At 37.9% G+C, this 23,957-nt stretch overlaps 1 protein-coding gene across 1 annotated transcript in view; it reads left to right on the forward strand.

Moving 5' to 3' along the window:
• The window catches only part of LNPEP (leucyl and cystinyl aminopeptidase), a 109,622-nt gene that overhangs the window by 26,430 nt on the left and 59,235 nt on the right, over positions 1 to 23,957 (forward strand). The window contains exon 2 of the mRNA XM_010589595.3: positions 22,114 to 22,954. Coding sequence (XP_010587897.1) covers positions 22,114 to 22,954 — 841 coding nt within the window. The remainder of the gene's footprint in view (positions 1 to 22,113; positions 22,955 to 23,957) is intronic.

Here is a 23,957-nt window from a genome sequence, read left to right on the forward strand (position 1 = left end):
GACAGCAAGAGAGAAATACTGAATGCTACAAGGCCTCTTGGAATTTAGGCTTAGAAATTCTAGAGCATTACTTTTGCTGCATCATATTGATCAAAATAAGTTACAAGGCCAGTACCGATTCAAAAGGTGAAGTATACACTCCACCTCTTAATAGGAGGTTCTATGGGAGATTGGAAACCCTGGTGGTGTAGTGGTTAAGTGCTACGGCTGCTAAACAAAAGGTCGGCAGTTTTAATCCACCGGACGCTCCTTGGAAACTCTATGGGGCAGTTCTATTCTGTCCTATGGTGTCGCTGTGAGTCGGAATCGACTCGATGGCAAGGGGGTTTTTATGGGAGATTAATAGAGAAACTTACACTGGTGTTCAGACTTCCTAATTTTACTGTCTGGGGCCATTTCCTGGTGGCATAGTGGTTAAGAACTACGGCTGCTAATGAAAACGTCGGCAGTTCAATTCTACCAGGCGCTCTTTGGAAACCCTATGGGACAGTTCTATCCTGTTCTGCAGGGTTACTATGAGTAGGAATCAACTGGACGGCAGCAGGTTTGGTTTTTTGGTTTTTGGGGGGCCATTTCTGGGATACCTCAACAGAGATGGAATTTTTCATTAATTTACTAATTTTTAACCTTGACAGATTAAAACTTGATCTATGCATGTTTGACTTTTTCCTATTTTTTAACATATAAAAAGTAGGAAGTATAGATAATAAAAACACCCAACATAACCACTCTACCTCCCAGAAAGAATCATTTTTAACATTTTTATTTATATTGTATCCAACTGGATGAAGATATATACGTAAATATAATACATAATATATACGTTTAAAACTCTTGCTTTTCTGTTTTTATTATATTTTGAATATCTTTACATGTTTAAAATAAATACAAGTAATTTTCATGTCTGCATAATATTTTGTTGGTATGAATATACCTTTCCCCTGTTATTAAACATTTAGTTTGTGTGTTAGTCATCTAGTGCTGGTATAACAGAAATACCACAGGTGGATGGATGGCTTTAACAAAGAGAAATTTATTTCTTCAGAGTAAAATAGGCTAAAAGTCCAAATGCAGGGCGTCAGCTCCAGCGGAAATCTTTCTCTCTGTCGGCCTTCTCATCAATTTTCCCCCAGACTAGGAGCTTCTCTGTGCAGAGACCCTGGGTCCAAAAGACATGCTTTGCTCCCAGCACTGCTTTCTTGGTGGTATGAGATTCCCCCTCTCTGCTCGTTTCTCTTTCCTTTTATCTCTTGTAAGATAAAAGGTGGTGTAGGCCACACCCAGGTAAACTCCCTTTACAATGGACCAGGGATGTGACCTGAGAGTGTTAGGTACCACCCTCATCCTCTTTGACCACAGGCAGAGATTATGGTTTACAACACATAGGAAAACCACAAAATGGAGGACAACCACTCAATACTGGGAATCATGACCTAACCAAGTTGACACATATTTTGGGGGGATACAATTCAGTCCATGACAGGTTGTTTTTTTGCTATGTAAATGATAGTGATACTGCTGTAAACATTTTTATAAGTTGTTATACATGTGCAGTTATTCCTAGAATGAAAAATTTTTCTTGTACAGTTACTTTGTCCCTGTTGGTGCAGTGGTTTAAGTGTTCGGCTGCTAACCAAAAGGTATCAATTTGAATCCATCAGTCTCTCCTTGGAAACCCTTTGGGGCAGTCTACTCTGTCCTGTAGGGTCACTATGAGTCAAAATTGACTTGACGGCAGTGGGTTTAGTTTTTTTATTCCCTTGTTCAAGAATGTGACCATGACTTAGGCTTTTGATATATATTTTGAGATGGGATTTTTAAAATTCTCTGATTTAAACTCATCAGTAAGTATAACTTTGCAGAGCTAAGTTCGTGTTATAATAAAATTGTTCATTAGATAGTCTCAAGTAAATTTATATATTATAGTTTGAGTTAGCTCTTGAGTGTGAGACTTAGACTTACATCTGTTTGTCTTTAACCTATTAAAAATAATAATTTTTAAAAGCTAGTTAAAAATGGAAACCATTGAGAAAAATACATTCTTTAAAAATTTTATTTATTACTCAAAATATGTTTAAACTTGCTTACAAGAACATGTAAGCATGTTATAGAAGGTTTACATGCTTTTACTTTACATGTGGAGTCTTACCTACCAAGGGTTTTATTTTACATATGGAATCACTGATTGGAGTTCTGTATCTGTTTTTTTGCATACTGATGTGTGCCAACCATGATGCATCTGTAACTTTCAGGTCTTTTTTGTTTGTGTGTGTTTTTTAAGTGGACCGAGAACTTAGGTACTTTGAAGCCTGAATGCAAAAATCCTTCTACAGTTTTATAAATCTCATACCCCTTCCCCCAGCCTCTTAACATTTTTCTTTTTCATGTCTAATGTGGCAGTAATGTTCTGAAGACTCACCTTTGGATAATCTTTCTTACACATAACTCAGTTTTCATAGAAACACCAATTTTCTTTTTGTATTTTTTTTAATGTGAGATTTAATCATCAAACTACAACAATTATACAGTCATACAACAATAGCATAAACTTATTTGAGAAGTGTCTTAGTTGTCTGTTGCTGCTGTAACAGAAATACCACACGTGCATGACTTTAAGAAATAGGAATTTGTTCTCTCATAGTTTAGCAGACTAGAAGTCCGAATTCAGAGTGTCAGCTCCAGGAGAAGGCTTTTCCTCTCTGTTGGCTCTGGAGGGAAGGTCCTTGTCATCAATCTTCCCCGGCCTAAGAGCTTCTTAGCACAGGGACCCCAAGTCCAAAGGACATGCTCTGCTCCTGGCTCTCCTTGCTTGTTGGTAATGAGGTCCCTATCTCTGGGCTCCCTTCTCTCTCCTTTTATCTCTTGTAAGATAACGGGTGATTCAGGCCACACCCCAGGGAAATTCCCCTTAAGTTGGATCAGGGCCGTGACCTGAGTAAGAGTGTTGCACCTCACCTTGATCCTCTTCAACATAGCCTAATCTTGCCTCATTAACCACAGGCAGAGATTAGAATTTAAATTTTGTATCTTTGAACTGTGTCATGGCAGGTTTCTTTTTGTTTGTTGTTAACAGCTTTGTTGAAATATAATTTACATACTATAAGCTTTATCCATTTAAAGTGTAAAATTAATGAATTTTACTGTATGGCACGGTTCGGTTCTATAGCTCTTATTTCTGTTTGATAACTCTCCTTGTTCATTGCCATTTTCTAGTAGAATTCTTCACGTTAAATGCTTTTCATAGGTATTTAAAATAATGTACTTCAAAGCTACAAAATTGAACCTGTAAGTAGGCCATAATTTTTTTCTTTTTTTTTGCCTTCCCTTGGCACTAAATTGTTGATTTTTGCTCATAGGAGTACAGAACTACATAGAAAATAGCAGCAGTGATTAGACTCAATAAATATAATGCAGTGCAGGATTGAAGATGGTAGAAAATTTTCTGACTGCGTGTTTTGGTTTGGTCAAGTATAATTAACGTCTATATAAGCTACCCTCTGGATTATTTAACCAGAAAATGTTGAGCATTATATAAATTTTAATTGCCTCTTTACAAATTATAGCTGTCATCGGATATCTTAGTTTTATTGTATAAATGCAGTTATAGCAAATAATTCCTAGGTATGTTTTGGGAGTAGTTTTAGTATCCTTATAATCAAGATAGCCATTTGACAAAATATCTTAGAAGTCAGTGAACCTAGAATGCAAAACCCATGTATAAAAATCTCTTTGAAGCAGAAAGTGGTGTCTAACGGTTATCCTGTTCCATACTGGCTGATGTTATGTATTGACATTGCCTTAGCTGATCCTAAAAGACATCAGGAGGCAAGAGTTGTTCGTGTTGATCATTTGGTGTTTATGGGGCAGGAGGCAAAATGAGGTTTCTGGGCTCTTTCTGTTTTATGAATTTATCTACCGATCTGTGCTGCATATCAGTAAGCATCATTTTGAATAGTAAAAGATGTGGGGGTGGGAGAATTATACTTGTGGATTTTAAAGAGAACACTAGAGTGCTTGGGTGAAAAGTAAAAGGTTTGTTTAATTGCTTATGATTTTGAGACTCCTGTTCTTAATATTTAGTATAGTAGAATTGAGTGCTCTGTTAATGTAGCACTTTATTTTTACAAGATGTTGTGACCGACTTTGTTTGATCCATGTGGTAATCTAAGTAGACAGAACAGGTTTGTTTATCCCTTTTACCGAAGAGAAAACTGAGATTCCAACACAAACAAAGTAGTGGAGCCAGGACTAAAATCCCCAGGTTACTCCTCACTGTACTTTCTGCCTTCTAAACCATAATTGATTTAAATTATATACCAGATTTGAGGAAAGAAGAGGAAATGTGGTGAGGGGTCTCAAGAATCCTGTCCAATTGAAACAAATGCAGTAACTCAGAGACCATAATTACTGAAGTACTACTAAGCCCTCTTGATTTATGACCTAGCTTCACAGCAGGTGTTACAAGGACCTTGTTAACTTCATAGCTAGCACATTAATTCTGCCTTATTCCAAGTTTCAATAAACCTGAGTTCAGCCCTCAAAGACTTTATCAGGGGACATGGAGGTAACTTTCATTAATACTTTGTTTTAATGTGTCCAGATTGCTACTTTCAACATTTACTGCTGGCTTCTTCCCTGCTACGCAGCAGGGATGCAAAGATGAATGACATAAGAGTCCCTCCAAAAGGAATTCATGTGTGAAGCAAAATTTATAATTTCAGTTTACTTATGCAGAAATTACCTTCTCAGTGGGGTAAACTAGGCCTTGAGATTTTTTAAAATCTCTCTTGACGTGTAATACTATAGAGAGTAAAAAGTTACCAGAATTAAAATGTGCCCATTAATCTAGAAAAGTAAATAAAGAGCAAGTTTGGAACTCAGTATATTATCTTAAATGTGAAAGACTGTACACAAGTAGTGTGTGCTACTCTCATTTCCCAGGTTTGGGGGTAGCCAGTGTTCTATAGTGCAGAGAGACTAAGGTGACTAATAATTCTGGAATGATTGCTTTGATCTCTCCCTGTAGCCTCTGTAGAACGTTGGCAGGGTGACCAGCATAATTAACACTGCAAGGCCTAATTATTAGAAAACAAAACAAAACCCTTATGTATGGTGGCTACTAAGAAACAAGCCTGCGCTGGATAGCCTTCCAAGACTACTTTAGAGCAATGACTAGATAATGTTAAGCTTACTACAAATCTAGTTGTTTTACCTAGATTCTCCAATGAGTTACCATAAGGGTAAAATGTGACTATAATATCATCTGTGGAAGTCTTATTGGGCACCCTCCCATTAAAGCATTGCAGTGCTTCTAACCTTTTTATCCTAAGGCAGTAGTTACACATTTTAATTTTTATGGCATACTGTTTTAGGGAGGGGAGGGCAACTGGTCAGAGTAAAACATTTGTTCCAGTAATTGTTGGATTGGTTTTGAAAAATGAGAAAAATTTTGGGTCTGAAAAGGTTACATTGTTCTAGTATAATGAACCCACCCAGAGGCTCCTTGAAAGATAGGCCTGGTGATGTGCTTCTGAAGGGTCAAAGCCTGGAAAACCCTATGGAACAGTTCTACTGGGGCTTATTAAACACATGGGGTAGCCATTAGTCAGAATTCACTTGACAGGAGCTAACAACAACAACAAAAGTGTAATGAAGAAGGAGAAGGGAGAAGCCAGGCCTGTGGGCTGAGGAGAGTGAAGAGGGTGGAATAAGGTACAAAAGTACAGTGACCACAGCAGCCATGCATGCTTGAGAGAAACCAAGATGTTTATAATAGGCATATGATCTCACAGACTGGTCAGTGGCAGAGCAGACTCTGTGTGGTTGTGTGTGCTTAGGGATTTGTGGAAGCATGGCTGAGGTCCGAGGACCAATTTAGTTAGTTTATATATAGGTTTGACTGTTGGGTCTTTGAGATTCAGAACAAGGTTGCTAGCTATGGAGATTCCTTTCCCATAGTTGTAATCTGAACTGCTGCATAGTTGTACTTCTGCAAAATGAGCCTCAGTGTTGTGATTACCCTAAATGAAGTAAGAATTGTAAATTAGATGCTTAAAAACAAGGCTGCTTTTTGGATTTTCTTACTGAGAAATACTCAGGTAAAATTGTAAGTGGATACTTAAAAAAGGGTTTCCTTTTTTTTTTTTAAGGGAAAATATACAAAAATCCAAGTGTACAAATTTTTGCTTAAAAATACCTTTTTTACTTTTGAAGAGAGCATTAAGTTTTCTTTAAATAGCAGCCAGTGTAATTCATTCTAAATACTTAGATTTCAAAAAAAAATTCCCTAGCTGTTTATTTGGAAAGAAGAGAACATTTGTATTTCCTAAATTTGCATATAAGTAGCATTATCACTGGCTAAATGATTTTGCATTTGCCAAACATTCATGAAAGAGGGACAGATATAAGACAGTGGGGCTTATTAAAGAGGATCCGTCTGTAGTCCAAGACCAGCTCAGATTTTTCCTTTTAATTAACCTGACTAAACTTTTGAGAAACAGTGAAAAACTGATCTAGAAGATCAACCAGGATTTGATATATGTGGGTTTTTAGGCCAAATTCTAGGAGAATGTGATTTAGAGCTAGTTACACTGCTTTCCTACTCTCCAGCAGCATTTTTGCTTTTTAAATTTTCTGCTTATCTTTTTTCTATTTCATTGATTTCTGCTCAGTTCTTTATTATTTCTTCTCTGCTATTTGTTTTAGGTTGAATTTGCTGTTCTTTTTCTAGTTTCTTAAGGTAGGAAGTTATGTAATTGATTTTGAGCCTTTTCTGATACAGCCATCTAAACAAATTTATTTTCAAATTTTGATATATTGTGTTTCTTTATTATTACTCATTAAAATATTTTCTGAGTTCCCTGTGGTTTTTCTTTCTTCTTTTTTTAAATATTGTATTGTGTTTTGGGTGAAAGTTTATACAGCAAATTAGGTCCCTTTTAACAGTTTTTATACAAATTGTTTTGTGACATTGGTGACAATTTTCACAATGTGTCAGCTTTCTCATTATTTTCATTCTATTTATTCTGTTTCCATTGATCTAAGTTTCCTTCCCCTCCTTGCCTTCTCATCTTTGCTTTTGGGAAATGTTGACCGTTTGATTTGATATAGTTGATTGTTTAAGGGAGTGCGTAACGCATGGATATTATAAACCAGTCTATTATTTGGTTGATTGGTGACCTCCAGAACTAGCTTTAATTCCAAGTTCAAAGGGTATTTTAGGGCGATAATCTCAGGGATTCCTCTAGTCTCTATCAGTCCAGTAGGTCTGGTCTTTTTTAGGAATTTGAATTTTGTTCAACATTTTTTTCCCATTGTATCTGGGGCCTTCTGTCGTGTCCCTGTTCAGAACTGTTAGTAGTGGTAGCCAGGCACTATCTAGCTCTTTTGGTCTCAGGTTAGAAGAGGCCGTGGTTTGTGTGCGTTATCAGTCCTATGGGCTAGATTCTTCTTTGAGTCTTTGGCTTCCTTCATTTTCTTTTGCTCCAGATGAGTAGAGACCAATAGTTAGTTATATCTTAGATGGTTGCTCACAAGCTTTTAAGACCCCAGACACTATTCACCAAACTTAAGATGTTTTGATTTTTCTTTGACCCATGGGTTATTTAGAAGTTTGTTATTTACTTTCCAAATATCTAGAAATTGTCTAGATAATTTACAATTATGGATTTTTAATTGTTGCCATTGTGGTCAACCAACATAGTCCCTGAAAAGACTACACCTTGTCCTCACTTTGAATCCACCAGGTGCTCCTTGGAAACCATATGGGGCAGTTCTACTCTGTCCTATAGGGTCGTTATGAGTTGAAATCGACTTGACTGCAACATTTTTTTTTTTTTCACTCCTCACTTACTGACTCTCGTTATCTGACATTTCACGTTTACAACAGTAGTAAAAAAAACCTACTGTCTGAGTATTTTGTGTGTTAATGATGTACGTCTGGCAGTAACGAATGCCAGGGTACAAGGCGAGAGTAACACTGGCTGTGATGGTTAAGGTTGTGTCAGCTTTACTGGGCCATGAGTCTCAGTGGTTTGGCAGTTATATAATGATATAGTCATCCTCTGTTTTGTGACCTGATGTGATCATCCTTCATTTTCACATAACACTGATTTTCACTTAACAACCTGGTCACACTGGAACCTAACCATGTCAATAAGTGATGAGTGGGTATGTTTCAGTATTTTGAAGTTTACTGATAACTTATTTTATGACCCAGCATTATGTTTCATCTTAGCAAATATCCTACATTTATTCTGCAGTTGTTTGGTGGAATGTTCCGCAAATGTCAATTAGATAAAATTGACTGGTAGTATTGTTCAGCTCTTTTATGACTTTACTTCTTTTTTATCTACGTGTTCTATCAGTTATAAAGAGGATAATAGAATCTCCTGTGATTTAGAATTTTTCTGTTTCTGTCTTTGTCATTTTCAATTTTTTGAATTTTGTAGCTCTGTTTTTAGGTACGTGCACATTTAAGATCGATATCTTATTCTGATGGATTTCTCCTTTTATCATTATGAAATTTCCTTCTACTTTATCTGATGTTAAAATTGCCACCAGCGTTCTTAATCTGCTGCTTGTGTGGTATATCTTTTTTCATTCTTTTATTTTTAAACTTTCGTGTCTTTAAATTTAAGATGCATATAGTTGGTTCTTGCTTTCTATAGTCTAGTGTGACAATCTGTGCCATTTAATTGGAATGTTTAATTCATTTACATTTAATCTAATTATGGTTTACATCTATCACTTTTCCATTTGTTTCATTAGTTCCTTTTAATTTTGTTTCTGCTTTACTGCCTCATTTTGGGTTAATTGAATATTTTTTTAATATGTTATTTTCTCTCTTGGCTTCTTAGCTGTACATCTTTGTATTATTTTTTCAGTGGTTGCTCTAGCATGAATTATGATATGCATCCTTAAGCTATTAAAGTCTATTTAGAGTCAGTATTGTACCACTTCTTATTTTACAACTGACCCTTTTCATTTCCTACTTTACACCTCTTATTTCTCACTTCATATTTAATGTTCGCTATTTTCCACTTCTCAGTTTACAAGTGTAATTCCTTTTACTCACCCTCTCCACCTTTTGCTCTATTGTTGTCATTTCTTTTATTTCTATATGTGGTACAAACCCCCCCTCACAATGTTTTTCTTGGTTTAAGCAGACAGTTATATTTCAGGAAAATTATGAGAGGGAAAGAGAAAATAGACTTTTGTTTTTACTGCTCATTTACCATTTCCAGTGTTGCCCCTTTCTTCCTGAAGATCTGTGTTTCCATCTGGTGTCCTTCCCCCTCAGCCTGAAGAATATCCTTTATAATTTCCTGTAGTGCACATCTGTTTGAGATTAATTCTGTCAGCTTTCACTTATCTGAAAATGTGTTTCTTTTACCCTTGTGTTTGAAGTGTATTTTCTATGGATATAGAACTCTGAGTTGAATTTTTTTCTTCCAGCCTCTTAAAAATGTTGTTCTGTCATCTTTTGGCCCTCTATCATTGTGATGAAAAATATCATTGTTCTTCTGTATGTAACACGTTGTTTGGCTGCTTTCAAGATTTTCTCTTTATCTTTGGTTTTCAGCAGTTTGACCATAATGTTCCTAGCTGTAGGTTTCTTTGTATTTATTCTGTTTGGGATTTGCTGAGCTTTTTGGATCTAGAAAAATGGCGTTTTTCACCAAACTTAAATACGGTTTTAACTATTATTTCTTCAAGTACTTTTTCCGCCTTGTTCTTTTCCAGGCCTTATGTTAATATATGTGTTAGACCATCAAAATATTGACCCATAGATGTCATATGCTCTTTTCATTTTCTTCAGTCTTTTTTCCTCTTTGTTTCTCAAATTTGGTAATTTCTAGTAATTTGTCAAGTTAATTGACTCTTCTTCTGTTGTCTCCAATCTTCCATTAAACCCATTCAGCGACTTTTTAATTGTACCTTTCAGTCCAAAGATTTCCCGTACGGTCGTCTTCTTTTTTTTTCTGATTTAGTTCCTTTTTATAGTTTCAGTTTCTCTTATCTGTTCACATGTTTTCCTTTTTTAACGCATTTTTCCTTTTTAAGAACTATCTATATGGGGTCAAAGTGATAACAGCAACTCAAAAGATTAGATAGGAACCTTAGGAGCTAGTGAGTTTATGTTAATGGGGAGGAACAACTCAGAAAAGGAGGGTATGAGTGATTACACAACTTAAAGAATGTAATCAATGTTACTGAATTGTACATGTAGAAATGGTTGAATTGGTGTATGTTTTGCTCTGTATATTCTCAACGGCAAAAACAAAATTTTAAAAAATTAGAATGAAGGGCATAAGGAGGAAACACAGGTCTATGATAGAATATCTAAATCTGATTTGCATGGAGGGAGTTCTGAAGAAGTGATGTTTAATCTGAGACTAGGTAGGTGAGAGATGTAGCTAGATAAAGAGGGAGTGAGGTTAAGAGTGTTCTCCCAGTTGAACAGCAGTGCAAAAGTCCTGAGGCAGAAAAGAACCCAGCACGTCTGAGAAACCTATGAAAGCTAGAAGACAGAGAATAAAAAAGAGTATCATAAAATGAGGCTGGAGAGGTAGGTAGGGGCCGGTCTGTTTGAGTCCTCATGGGCCACTCTGGGGGTTCTCACTTTATGTTTTGGATACACAGGGAAGCCATCCAAGAATTTTAACAAGGAAGTGACATGATCAATTTGTGTCCTAAAAGCATCATACGGGCTCCTCTGTGGACAAGGTACTAGAGAAGAGCAAAAGAAGAATCTAGGAGCCAACTTTGGAGGCTTTTAGAGTAATGGGTTGGACTAGGGTGATAGAGATGGAAAGGAAGAAAACACATATTCAAGGTCTGTTGTGGAGTTTGGGAAGGTATCTCATATCGTATCACCTGCAATATGAAACCGTGAAAACTAAGGTGACCTACCTAATCAGTTCCTGCAGAGTATAATGGAAGCAAATAATGAAATGAATATGATCATAAAACACACACACACATTTACCTTTACTTTTGGGAACATATGTATAATAAATGCTCTGAAGTCTTTGCTAAGTGCAACATTGGTCCTACTTAAAGTCAGTTTCTGTGGAATTATTTTTTCTTATGGGTCACATTTTCTTGTTTTGTTGAATGTCTAGTAATTTTGAATTCTATACTGAACAGTGTTGATGATACATTTTAGAGATGCTGGATTATGTTTTGCTTTAATTAATTTGTAGAATATTGATTTTCGTTCTAGTAAAAACCAAACCAAACCCATTGCCATCGAGTCAATTCTGACTCATAGTGACCCTGTAGGACGGAGTAGAATTGCCCCATAGGATTTCCTAGGAGCGCCTGGTGGATTCAAACTGCCGACCTTTTGGTTAGCAGCCGTAGCTCTTAACCACTATGCCACCAGGGTTTGTTCTAGTAGGCACATTAATTACTGGCTGACCACCTTGAAACTGTAGGTTTGGTTTTACATTTTGTTACGGTAGATCTGTGGGAAGCCCACGGTGTTTCCCAAGCCACTCTAGCTTAAGAGGACTCAACCTCCAAACCCTGTGTCCCTTGTAGATTTTGTTAGGACTTAGTTTTAGGTTTTGTTAGGTGGGTCTAGAGTATGTCTTATTCTAGGGCATAGTTTTTTACTCCTAATGTGAAGTCTTTGTGGTTTTTCAAGTTGATGCCCAGGGTGCTAATAAGGTCTCTTTACTCTGTTTTGGTTGGACCTCCAGTGTTTTCTTGTACTGCTTGGCTTGTAGTATTCCTGTTCTGTCCTCACCTTAAGCTACTCTTATATAAGCCTCATGTAGTCATGTCTTGCCTAGGCTAAGGAATTGTAGGGAACTCTTGCATAAACCTGTGTGGCTCTCCCTCTGCACAGCTCCCTCCTCTTTAGTGCCCTAATCTCTCCCTGTTTGGTGCCCTGATCTCTGCCTCCTCACCCTGCTCTGCTTGGACTCTAGCTTGTTGTATCACAATTGGGAAATTGTCCTGAGGCAGAAAGCTAGAACAATTGTGGACTCACTTTTTGAGTTTTCCTTCTCTCAGAGTTACATTCTTGCTCTGCCTATTATCCAGTACCTGAGAACAATTGCATCATTTTCTCCAGTTTAGTGATCGTTTATGAGAAGAGGAATAGTGTGGTACCAATTGCTCTATCATACTGGAAGTAGAAGTCTCTTACAACATTTTTTGGCTTAAAATGAACTTTAGGGGTAACTTAAAAGGGAAAAATAAATCTTAGTTTCTCTTAGTTAGAACTAAATAAAGTGAGCTTATGGTGTTCATGCACTGAATCATTTCTCTCTGATCTTCCTGCCTCCCACCCCCGGTCATTTATTCGCTTCTCTCTTCCCAAAGTAAAGAGGGGAAAAGAAAGACCATTCTTGGATCCTACATCCTAGGTCATGACCTCGGGCCTCTCAGTTGGAAGATTAAAGGTGGTTCGTGAAAAAGCACTATATACTAAAAGTAAAATAAGTCCTCTGTGCAAGAACTTTTTGTGTTTTTTTATGACACTGCTTGTATCGATGTGTAAGCAAATAGGATGTTTCAGGGAAGGGGACTGTACTTAGAGACATCCTCTTCAAAAGTGTTCTCTGTTAATGACTAGCCCTTCAGATTCTGGTGAGATAATGATAATATCTAAGCTTTAACTTAAATGAGTGCTGTGATTAGTAGGAAGAGGTTTTCTTCGAGGGTGAAGTAGGGGTTAGGTCATATTTTGTCAGATTAGACCTGTTGATCTAAAATCAAACGCATTACCATCCAGTTGATTCCAACTCATAGTGACCCTGTAGGACAGATTAGAACTGCCCCATGGGGTTTCCGAGGCTGGGATCTTCAGATAAGCAGACTGCCAAATCTTCCTCCCGTGGAGCAGCTGGTGGATTTGAACCACTGACCTTTTGGTTAGCAGCTGAGTGCTTTAACTACTTTGCCACCAGGACTCTATGATTAGATACATACAGAAAAATTATTTTGTTGTTCTGAATTCTAGTTTTTTTTTCTTTTTCTTTTTAAGCTTAAACTACTTAGAATAATATCTCTTTTTGATGGGAAGGGATTGCTTATTAGGGAAGTAGTTACATTATTTGATAATGTATTTATTCAAAAATTTAATGGAATTTTCATTTGGAAATAATCTAGAAGATAGAAATATTGTCTCAGGCTTGGAGCTTTTATTGTTGTTAGCTGTCATCTAGTTGACCATCAATCATGGTGAACTTATGTATAACAGAACGAAATATTGCTCTGTCCTGTGCAATCTTCACGATCATTGGTATGTTTGAGTCCACTGTTGTGGTTATTGTGTTGGTCCATCTCATTGAGAGTTTCTGTTGGCCCTCTATTTTACCAAATGTGATGTCCTTTTCTAGCAATTGGTCTTTCCTGACGACATGTCCAAAGTAAGCAAGCCAGACTCTCTTCTTCCTTTGCTTCTAAGGAGCATTCTGGTTGTATTTCTTTCAAGGCTAATATGTTCGTTCTTCTGGCAGTCCATGGTGTATATTCAGTATTCTTTGCCAACACCACAATTCAAATGCATCAGTGCTTCTTCTGTCTCTTAGCTCTGCATAAGTATGTCATAAGGATTTCAGAAGAATAATTTGTTGTAAGGGCCTAGTTTGAAATAGCAAATCTTTTATCTGCCCGTGAAGGCTTATTTAGATTAGGTCAATTCTTTTAAAGATTTTTAGCTTGTTGATTTGAAAATACATCCCATTTCATTTCATTTTCTCAGAAAATAAGATGGTAGTTTAAAGAATTTAAAGTCGGTAGGAACTTTGCTCCTTTTAATTCAAGTTGTTCACCATGTTGTTGGTCATGGCTTTACTTCTCGTTCTGTCTTTTAAATTGGATCAGTTGATCAGTTACTCTCTTGTCAGTACCCTCTATATGCTGACCCCTTGGCTTCTTGCCACACCCTCTCTACATCTTTAACCCTGGATTAACCATGTGCCTTCTGTACTTTTAGACCTGGGCATTACTTGAAGACGCTTCTGGAGATTGGTGGTATGACGAATTCCACTGGGTTCACTTTGTCCTTGTGTCATCACCCCCCAGGCCTCTCCCATGCCATCTGTCCCTTATCATTCTCCCTAAGCCACCTATTCCTTCCTCACAACTGCTTTTGACTCTGAGTAGATGACCTTGCTTCCTGCTGTTCACACCCTCAGTTTTCCATGCTTATACATGACTCTTCTCTGTTTTCTTCTTCTGCTTTCTTCCAGGCTCAGACAGAGAGAGTGCCTGTCTCCCATCGAGGTTAATCCCTCTATTGGAATCTTGTGATCTCTTCCTGCTTTTCTGGGATAGCACTCCAACAACTGTCTGCTCCTCCTCCACTTCCATCCACGTTTTGTCTTTCTTTATTTCTTCTCCACTGAAATACATGCTTAAGTTGTTCTCATCTTAAACACAGGTAAACAAAAAACAAAACATTTAGTTCTTCTCTATGGCATGTTCTGCATTATTTTGAATCTATGATTTTTCCTTGATACACAGTTGTGTGCCTTGAAAGAGTAGTCTGCACCCTTCCTTTGTTAACTTTCCATTCACGGGCCACGGAAATCAAGCTTCTGCTCCTACTGCTCCACCGAAAGTGCCTCAGCAAGTGTCACGGGCTTCGTGGTTGCCAGATCTAGTAACCTCTTTAGACTTTATTTTACTTGACCTTTCTGTTTTTACAGTGCTGAGCACTTCCTTCATGAAACTCTTCCATTGGTCTCTGGGATGCCACTTCGCTGTTTTTTCTAGCTGTGTCCATTTTTCATATTCTCCTTTGTTGCCCCTCTTCCTATGCCCACCTCTTAAATGCTGATGCTCCCTGGCTGTACTATTTCAGTAGACTCATCCATCTGCATGGTTTTAGTTATCGTGTATACTCAGGTGATTCTGAACTTCAGCTCTTCAACTCAGACCCCTCTTTTGTTCCAGACCCAGATAATACAATCCTTTCAACAATCCTACTAAATAGTCTTATTTTCCACATTTGCAGGTAAGGAAATTAAGAATAAGAGATGTTAGGTAACATGTTTAAAATCAGGCAGTCAGTGTAATAGCCAATATTTGAACCTCAATCTAAAACTAGGCCTTTATAATATGCTATTATAATCAAACATCTCCATCTGTGTATCTCAGAGATACATTAAATGTGACATGTCCCATACTGAACGCCATCTCATTGCTCCATTCTCCCTTCTCTCTCCCTCCTCCCAAATCTAAGAAGGGTTGGGAACCAAAAATCTGTGTCCTCAATCTCAGGGAATGGCACTTCTTCTTATTGTGCAAGCCGGAATGTGTGTAGGGAATTGACATAGACTTAGTTCTCTCTCTCCACCCTGCAGACCCAGCCAACCCAAGGGAGCATCAGCTTCTATGTATTCTAGCTCTTTAACATGATTTGTAATCGTTCTGCCCTCTCTACTTTCATTGCTGCTGCCATTGTCCAGAGCTTTGTCTTGTCCTGGATTGCCATCATAGTGACTGTCCAACCCATAGCTTCTTAAATTACTTGAAGAATCAAGTTTTTAAAACTTTAATCTGTTGTAGAAATTTGTAGTATACAAACAAAAGAGCTAATAGAAAAATGAAATAAAAAATACAAAATGTAAGTTCCAGTTTAAAAAATTTTAAATACAGCAGATATAAAAATTACTCTGTCAAATTACTATAAAAGGTTTTAAATACTAATTTTCTATATGTATCTTGTCACAGACTACTAACAAATAGTTTGCAGATCAACTCTGGTCCACCGACTACATCAAGGGCCCTAGTTCACAGTATCTGATGAAAAGAAATGTCTTCAGGTTTCTTAGATCTATAACCACATCCTGTTGCCGTTGAGTCTATTCTGACTCACAGTGACCCAACAGGGTAGAGTAGAACTGTCCCATAGGGCTTCCAAGGAGTGGCTGGTAGATTTGAACTGCCAGCCTTTTGGTTAGCAGCCAAGCTCTTAACCACTGTGCCACCAGAGCCCTGGGATAACCACATGGCCTTATGTTATTTAAAATGGAAACATTTCAACTAAAAGGTTCCATGCTTTGGGCTTATAGATAGCTTGCATATGTAGATTTAAGATGTTTTAGAAAATTCCCCGTTTCTTTAGGACGCCTTCCTTCAGTAGGAATAAGTCCCATCAGAACAAGCGCTGATTATGCGTTAGTTTAATGCTAAGATTGAAGTGTGCTGACTACAGAGTCAAAACCATCATTTTCCTAAATAGACTTGAAGAACAGTCTTCATGGGATACCTGTGATAAAAGTTACATCTCCTGGTTTGATACATTTAGTTTGATGTGATTATATACACAAAAGAAGGTTTGCTTCTAATTTACAGTAAAATATAGCGGATGGGTTGATGTGCCCCATTTCTGAAAGATTAAAATCCTACATAGGTATCAGACTGACTGAGTGATAAATAATAAAAGTTACCCAGACTTAAGGAGCTGACTAAGCCCTGTCAAAAGATCTGAAATAACGAAGTACAGACAGCAGATGCGAAACGGTCAAACTGTAGAATATTCCTTGACTTTAAATAGGGTCATGACGGAAAATCAGAAAACACAGCAACAAGGTTCTAAGAGGACAGAGTTCAAGGATGGAACCCACTAAGTACTGAATTGAGATTCTGTCTACCCAGAGATAGCTTAGAAATTTGTTAGGTAAAGCCATAGTACCCAGGTCCCAGCTTTTTATACATCAGGTTGGACACAGAATAGAACATGGGCAAGTGCCAAAGAGGACATAGTCTTCTTAAGAAAAGATTTTTTAGACATTTTAAAATCAAAGCAAGTTAAGCAACTAATATATATAGGATCATGACAGGTACTAAAACTCAGCTGTGGAAAATTTTTAAGTGTTCCAAAAACCCATTGCCATCGAGTTGATTTCGACTTATAGTGACCCTATAGGACAGAGTAGAACTGTCCTATAGAGTTTCCAAGGAGCACCTGGTAGATTTGAACTGCCGACCTTTGGGTTAGCAGCCTTAGCTCTTAACCACTGCGCCACCAGGGTTTCCTTTTAACTGTTAAGAGATTAAAAAAAAATTTTTTTTTTTTTTTAAAGATTCAGGTACAGCAATATTTCTCTGCTAATGAGATGCATGCCCCAGACACAATTAACTATCAAAACAAAGCAAAACATGTGTCACAAGAAGTTGGGGTCACTGTAGCAAAGCTTAGGAGGTTAAATTCCCAAAGCAGGGTGTTGTAACCCTTCTTCCATTTCTAGACCATTTATAGGAGATGGATTGATGACTGCAAAACCCCCACCTAGAAAATAACTATAAGTTTTATTCCAAGAAACTTTAAAGTAGCATTACTTTTGTAAGGTTCAGGATGAAAAAATCAAACCAAAAACCTATTGCCATTGAGTCAGTCTGACTCATAGCAACCCTATAGGACAGGGTAGAACTGCCCTTTAGGGCTTCCAAGGATTTGAACTGCTGACCTTTTGGTTAGCAGCCAAATGCTTAACCACTGGACCACCAGGGTTCCTAAGAGGCAGGAAAAGGCAATCTAATTGCAGTCCCTTTACACTCCAAAGCTGAAAGGGGAGAGGTGAAGTGAAAAGGAAATTTGTTTTTAAAAGGAGAAACAAAAAGGCAAATAACTTTTCTTAATTTATATTGTAGCAAGTTAAGCTGAGTTATAGAACAGGTTTTCACCAGGTGAACTGGGATGAGAGGGAGAAATGATGACGCCCAGGGAGAGGGAACCTGGAGGAAAAAAGGCATGTGAAGGAGGGCATGCAACAGTCTGGCTTGCTTTCAGAGCAGTAAGCAGTTTGGGCTGGCCAGAGCACTCCCAGGTGGGAAGCAGCTGGTGCTGGCTGGGATTGCCCATGGAGAGGGCTCAGTCCCGTGCTTCTCAAAGCTATGAGTGTGTAAGTCTCTGGAGAGTTTGTTAAAATTCAAATTGAGGGAGGGGATTTGAGAGTCTGCTTTTCTAATAAGCTGCCCCTGATACAGATGCTGCTCGTTAACTAACCACACTCTGAGTACCAAAACTGAATTTTATCCTAACATTTATCAATGCTTTGTTTCATGGATTATGTGTTATCACTTTTGGGTTAGTATTTGTTGAATAGCACAAAATACAAAGCATTTCTGTTAAACTAGATATTCTTAATTAGAATGTAAGTTTTGCTCTGCTGATGGTGAGTAGCCTTTTTTTTTTTTCCCCCCCTGAGAAATAACACTCTTAGGAACTTCATTGCCAAATACAAAATAAATAATTTAGGTACAAGCTCTTATCCTTTATTGAATTAGTTTGGGTGGGAGGATGCAATATAATAGTGGAAAGAGCCTAAAATTTGGAATATGATTTTTAGACCTGGGCTGTAATACCGATTTTGTGTCTGGCTAGCCGTGTGACTTTGTGAAGATAAATTAACCTGTTTATGTTTACTCATTTCTAAAATAGCTGTAGGAATACTTGCCATTTTATAAAATTGTTGTGAAGGTTAGAAATGATACGTATAATGTGTCTGGCACATAGTAGGCAACTAATAAGTTGTGATTTTTAATCCTGATTTATTATTAATATTAATAACTATGATACAGCCAGGAAACCCTGGTTGTGTAGTGGTTAAGTGCTACGGCTGCTAACCAAAAGGTTGGCAGTTCGAATCCACCAGGTGCTCCTTGGAAACTCTATAGGGCAGTTCTACTCGTCGGTAACGGGTTTGGTTTTTTGGTTTGATAGGATATAGCCAAATTATTGAAATAGTTGAACCAGTTGGTTCAATTAGCAGCTACGTTAACAGTATGTAGTTCTCTTATGACAGATTCTATTTTAGTAATTTTTTCTATGTTGCTCCTGACAGCAGCAGAATGTTCCAGAACTAGTGAGTTTCCACACCTTAAGACGAGTCAGCTGACTTTTGGAGAGTCATATCTTTTTAGTGAGAACTGCATTAGAGAAAAACACCTAGTACTGGGGTGCATATGAGCGGTGGTGAGCAAATGTAGCAGATTGGAAAAAATATATCTTTCTGACTTTCTCAAAGTTAGAGTTTATGTTGACTTTTCCATTTAACATATCATGTTGCTGAGCCTTATTTCTTGAGTACTGTGGAGCTTCATCAAAGACTTCTTATTGCACTAACAATTATGGGATAGAATAATGTAGTCTGGATCCTACTCGTATTGAACCTGTAATCATGATACATATTGACTAAGTTCCACCTTCCCCTCCATTCATTCATTTATTCAACAAATACTTGTTGAGTGTCTGTGGTATGTCAGTTATGTTACTAGTTGGTAGGTATATTGATGACCATGATGGGGTTGCTTATTGGACTGAGGAGGGAGTAGCATGTATTTGAAGCTCTTGAAACAATTGGAGCAAAGGCCCTGGCTTATAGTGTGTAGGGAAGCATTTAAGAATTCCACTTTATCCCTACTTGCGTGTGGTGGCTCTATTCATGTAAAGTTGACTTTAATACAACAGCATGATCTACTACTTCAGAGGCAGCTTTCTTACTGTCAAGTTTTCAAGTTAGGCTGTTGAGATTTCAGCTACAAGACGTGGCTCATTTTGCTGCGGATGAAGGAAGATGCTGCTTTCATTTTTTTACACGATGTTTTATCTGTGAACATCCTGTAGTGCATGGGAGCTGTTTTCAAATGATTGCCTTCAAACCATCCTGTATGCCGGAAGCTAGTTTGGTTTACCCTAAAAATTCTTCTTTTAGACATGTGCTTCTCTGTTTGATCTTGAGCGAGTGAATGATCTCTCTGCCTTAGTTTTCTCATGTATAATACAGAGAAAATAATGCCTCATAGATTTGTGAAGATACATGAACTAATAATATATGTAAGATGCTAGAACAGTGCCTAATACCACAATAAATAAATAAAACATTCAATAAATATTAGCTGCTATTATAATTATTTCCATATATAAATTTTTATAATATACATTTTCATATCTATACATTTAAGTTCAATATTTTATGTTTGAAATTTTGTTTTGTATATATGAAACCACTTCTAAAGCACATTTAAAAATATTTTATCTGTTTTACTCTTGAAACTTACATTTGCCTGTTTCTCTGTCCTGTGCAGAAGTTTCCAGGGAATACAGCATAGTTGTTCCTCATATGCCAGAAATCCCCAGTGCTGAATTGTGTCCTTAAGGAACCGATAAGCTAGCAGCTCATGTGTTTAACACTATCTGACATTTAATTGGAGAATAAATGTGCATGCTGACACTTTCGTTTTATTAAGCCTGTTAGTAAGAAATAAGCTTTAAAAGTTGGGGGGGGGGGACCAAAAAACCCTTTCTTCTAAAACAAAACACTCCCAAACTTCCACTTGATTCCCTTCTTTTACTGGAAGAAATACTTTAGTGAAACCAACTAATGCAGGGTCATTTCAAAAAGCTCTTTCTTCATTTTTTTCCCCTCAGCTAATAGTTTGGTTCCTCATTCTTTCCGGTGAGTTAGCATTGTGCTGTGAACTGGTGGGTGGCAGTACCTAAGTACAAGTACATGGTTCTGATCCCTTTCTCCCTGCTGCTTTAAACAGACCCTTTGGCTAACTTGTGGAGCAGGTATGTGAGAGCATAGGTAGTCCCTTCTTTTTGGTTGCGTAACAGTTTGTTAGATTTTTGTTGTATAATGAAACCATATGTCTTCTCTTTGTGTTCTTACTTTTTTGTTCAGTGCTTCTGATGTGCAAATGGTTGACAACTGTAGTCAGAATTTATCCTTTTGGTGATTTACTAAAGGAGCTTGTCCTCAAAACCTCTGTGCCCAATGAGGAAGGTCTGATGTATAATGATGACTGCTGAAATGGTTGGAGTGGCTAATAAATTTTAGAAAAGTTGGGAGGAGGGAATGGAAATCTTTCTAAATAACAATACTTGTTATTTTTATAATAGGGGTTTCAATTTGATAACTTTTGAAATCCCTTAAAAGCTGAAATTCAATGATTCTTAAAGAACACTGACTGATCTAATTGTGGTGGTGTTGTTGTATGCCACTGAGTCAGTTCTGACTCATAGCAGCCCTGTAGGACAGAGTAGAGTTGCCTCAGAGGGTTTCCAAGACTGTAATCTTTATGGAAGCCAACTGCCACATCTTTCTTCTGCAGAGCGGTTGGCCAGTTTGAACCAACCTTGCGTTAGCAGCTGAGGGCTTAACCACTGTGCCACCAGGATGCCTTGATCTAATCATAGGAATTATTAATATATGTGGGATTATTTACCCCCACTACTTTTTGAATGTTATTTTTCAGTGATTCTTGGCAAGATGGAAGGCGTGGTTCTTTAATTTTGTAAAAGCTCCCACCACAAACCCACCCCAAGATCCACTGACATTCACTGGTGTAGAATGTGGTTGTTACAGATGGGAATATGTTGTACTTCTGAATGCTGTGGAAGAGTGGGCAAAAGAAAAGTTTCAATTACAGTTTTACCTGATTTTTATAGTTTTTTTCTGTCTTATTATTTTCTGTTGTTTCTTACATTAGGAAATTCCCTGTATAATTTGTTGCTTCCTGTTCCTGAGATAGGACCATCTCTCTCCTGGGGGTGGGAATCGGGGACACCCAGCATGCCCCTTGGTCACCATTCAAGCCTAGAAATAGTTTGTGGCCCTCCCTTTGAATAGTAGATCTGAAGGAACAGACCCACAAAGGCTCTGAAAGAAGATTTGAGCCTTTTGGGGCAGGTATTCTGGGGTCCTGGTACCCAGACCCCAGCAGGGGGACACAACTGTGGGCAGGCACATCCCTTTGATCCTATTGATTCCTCACCCTGTGGGGACCGGTACAGAGTCAGGCCAAAGCAAAGCCCTCTAAAGCCCAGGGCAGGGGCCCAGGTTGTTGGGTAGGAGTGTACTGGGGAAATGAGTATATAAATTCAACTGTCTTTTTTTTGACACTAGCCTGTGTATTTAGTTTTCTTGTTTCATGGCTGTGGTATACTGTTATTTATGCTGGGGTTTTTAATGGATGATCCAAGAATGTCATTAGCATCTTACCTAATTCAGTAGCACTGAAATAGAAATGTCTTAGTAATAAAACAAAATTCTTAGATCAAGTGTGGTCTTGCTAAGAGACATTTTATTATGAGCTTTTTTTTCTAACTCTGTATCTTGTCCTTATATTTTGACTCTTTAGATCGGCTTCAGCTCCCCCGGAATATGATTGAAAACAGCATGTTTGAGGAAGAACCAGATGTGGTGGATTTAGCCAAAGAGCCCTGTTTACATCCTCTAGAGCCTGATGAAGTAGAATATGAGCCCCGGGGTTCACGTCTGCTGGTGCGGGGTCTTGGGGAGCATGAGATGGATGAGGATGAAGAGGATTATGAGTCATCTGCAAAGCTGCTGGGCATGTCCTTTATGAACAGAAGCTCAGGCCTTCGGAACAGTGCAGCCGGCTACAGGCAGAGCCCTGATGGCGCTTGTTCAGTCCCCTCCGCAAGGACCATGGTGGTCTGTGCTTTTGTCATTGTGGTTGCCGTTTCTGTTATCTTGGTGATTTACCTATTGCCCAAATGTACCTTTACCAAAGAAGGCTGCCATAAAAAAAACCAATCAATGGGACTAATTCAGCCACTTGCAACAAATGGGAAATTGTTTCCATGGGCACAAATCAGGCTTCCCACTGCCATTAAGCCACTACGCTATGAACTTAACCTACACCCGAACCTAACCTCGATGACATTCAGGGGTTCTGTGACAATTTCAGTTCAAGCTCTTCAGGCCACGTGGAATATCATTCTTCATAGCACAGGCCATAATATTTCAAGAGTGACCATTATGTCAGCGGTTTCAAGCCAAGAAAAGCAAGTTGAGGTCCTGGAATATCCATTTCATGAACAAATTGCCATTGTTGCCCCTGAAGCGCTTCTAGAAGGGCACAATTATACCTTGAAGATAGAGTATTCGGCAAATATGTCTAGTTCTTACTATGGGTTTTATGGCATCTCCTACACAGATGAAAGTAATGAGAAAAAGTAAGTAGCCTTTTTTAAATGATTCTGCTTTGTGCTCTGTGATGACTTCTGGAACTTGGGTCACTTTGCCCACACGAGAGACTCTTAACTGCAGCTTATTTATTTATTTTTAATTTAGGTGGTTATGTGCAAAATAGTAGAATGGTGATTTGGAAGAATGCACAGCTTCTCTCTCAGTCATGGCCTTAAGCGTATGTGGTGGTATGGGTGTGCTGGTGAAGGGGAATGAATAAAGATGAGATCGGTTGAATTCTCTTTTACAGAAATTTAAGTTATTTTAAGCTTTTTATGTCTTATAAGTTGAATCTAATTTTCTAACACCTCACGATGGGGAGCAGAATGAAGAAGAGTATGGATTATTCTTTAAGACCTGTCTTCCTAACGTGCGGCATTTTTAAGAGGTGCTTAAGTACTTGGAAAGAGGGAGCGTGCAGAAGTGTAGTATGACATATGTCATTTTTAGTATCCTTAACCTTTGCTTTGCAATGTTATCCATAATTTGTTATGATTGACTGTGCGGATCATAACAAATTATGGATAACATTATGAAGACTGGGAATTCCAGAACACTTAATTGTGCTCATGAGGAACCTGTACATAGATCAAGAGGCAGTTGTTTGGACAGAACAAGGGGATACTGATTGGTTTAAAGTCAGGAAAGGTTTGTGTCAGGGTTGTATCCTTTCACCATACCTATTATCCAATCTGTATGCTGAGCAAATAACCTGAGAAGCTGGCCTATATGAAGAAGAATGGGGCCTCAAGATCAGAGGAAGACTCATTAACAGTCTGCAATATGCAGGTGACACAACCTTGCTTACTGAAAGTGAAGAGAACTTGAAGGACTTACTGGTGAAGATCAAAGACTACAGCCTTCAGTCTGGATTACACCTCAACATAAAGAAAACAAAAATCCTCACAGCTGGACCAATAAACAACATCATGATAAACAGAGAAAATATTGAAGTTGTCAAGGATTTCATTTTACTTGGATCCATGATCA

The sequence above is a fragment of the Loxodonta africana genome, chromosome 2 (genome assembly GCF_030014295.1).
Source record: "Loxodonta africana isolate mLoxAfr1 chromosome 2, mLoxAfr1.hap2, whole genome shotgun sequence".
NCBI lineage: Eukaryota > Metazoa > Chordata > Mammalia > Proboscidea > Elephantidae > Loxodonta > Loxodonta africana.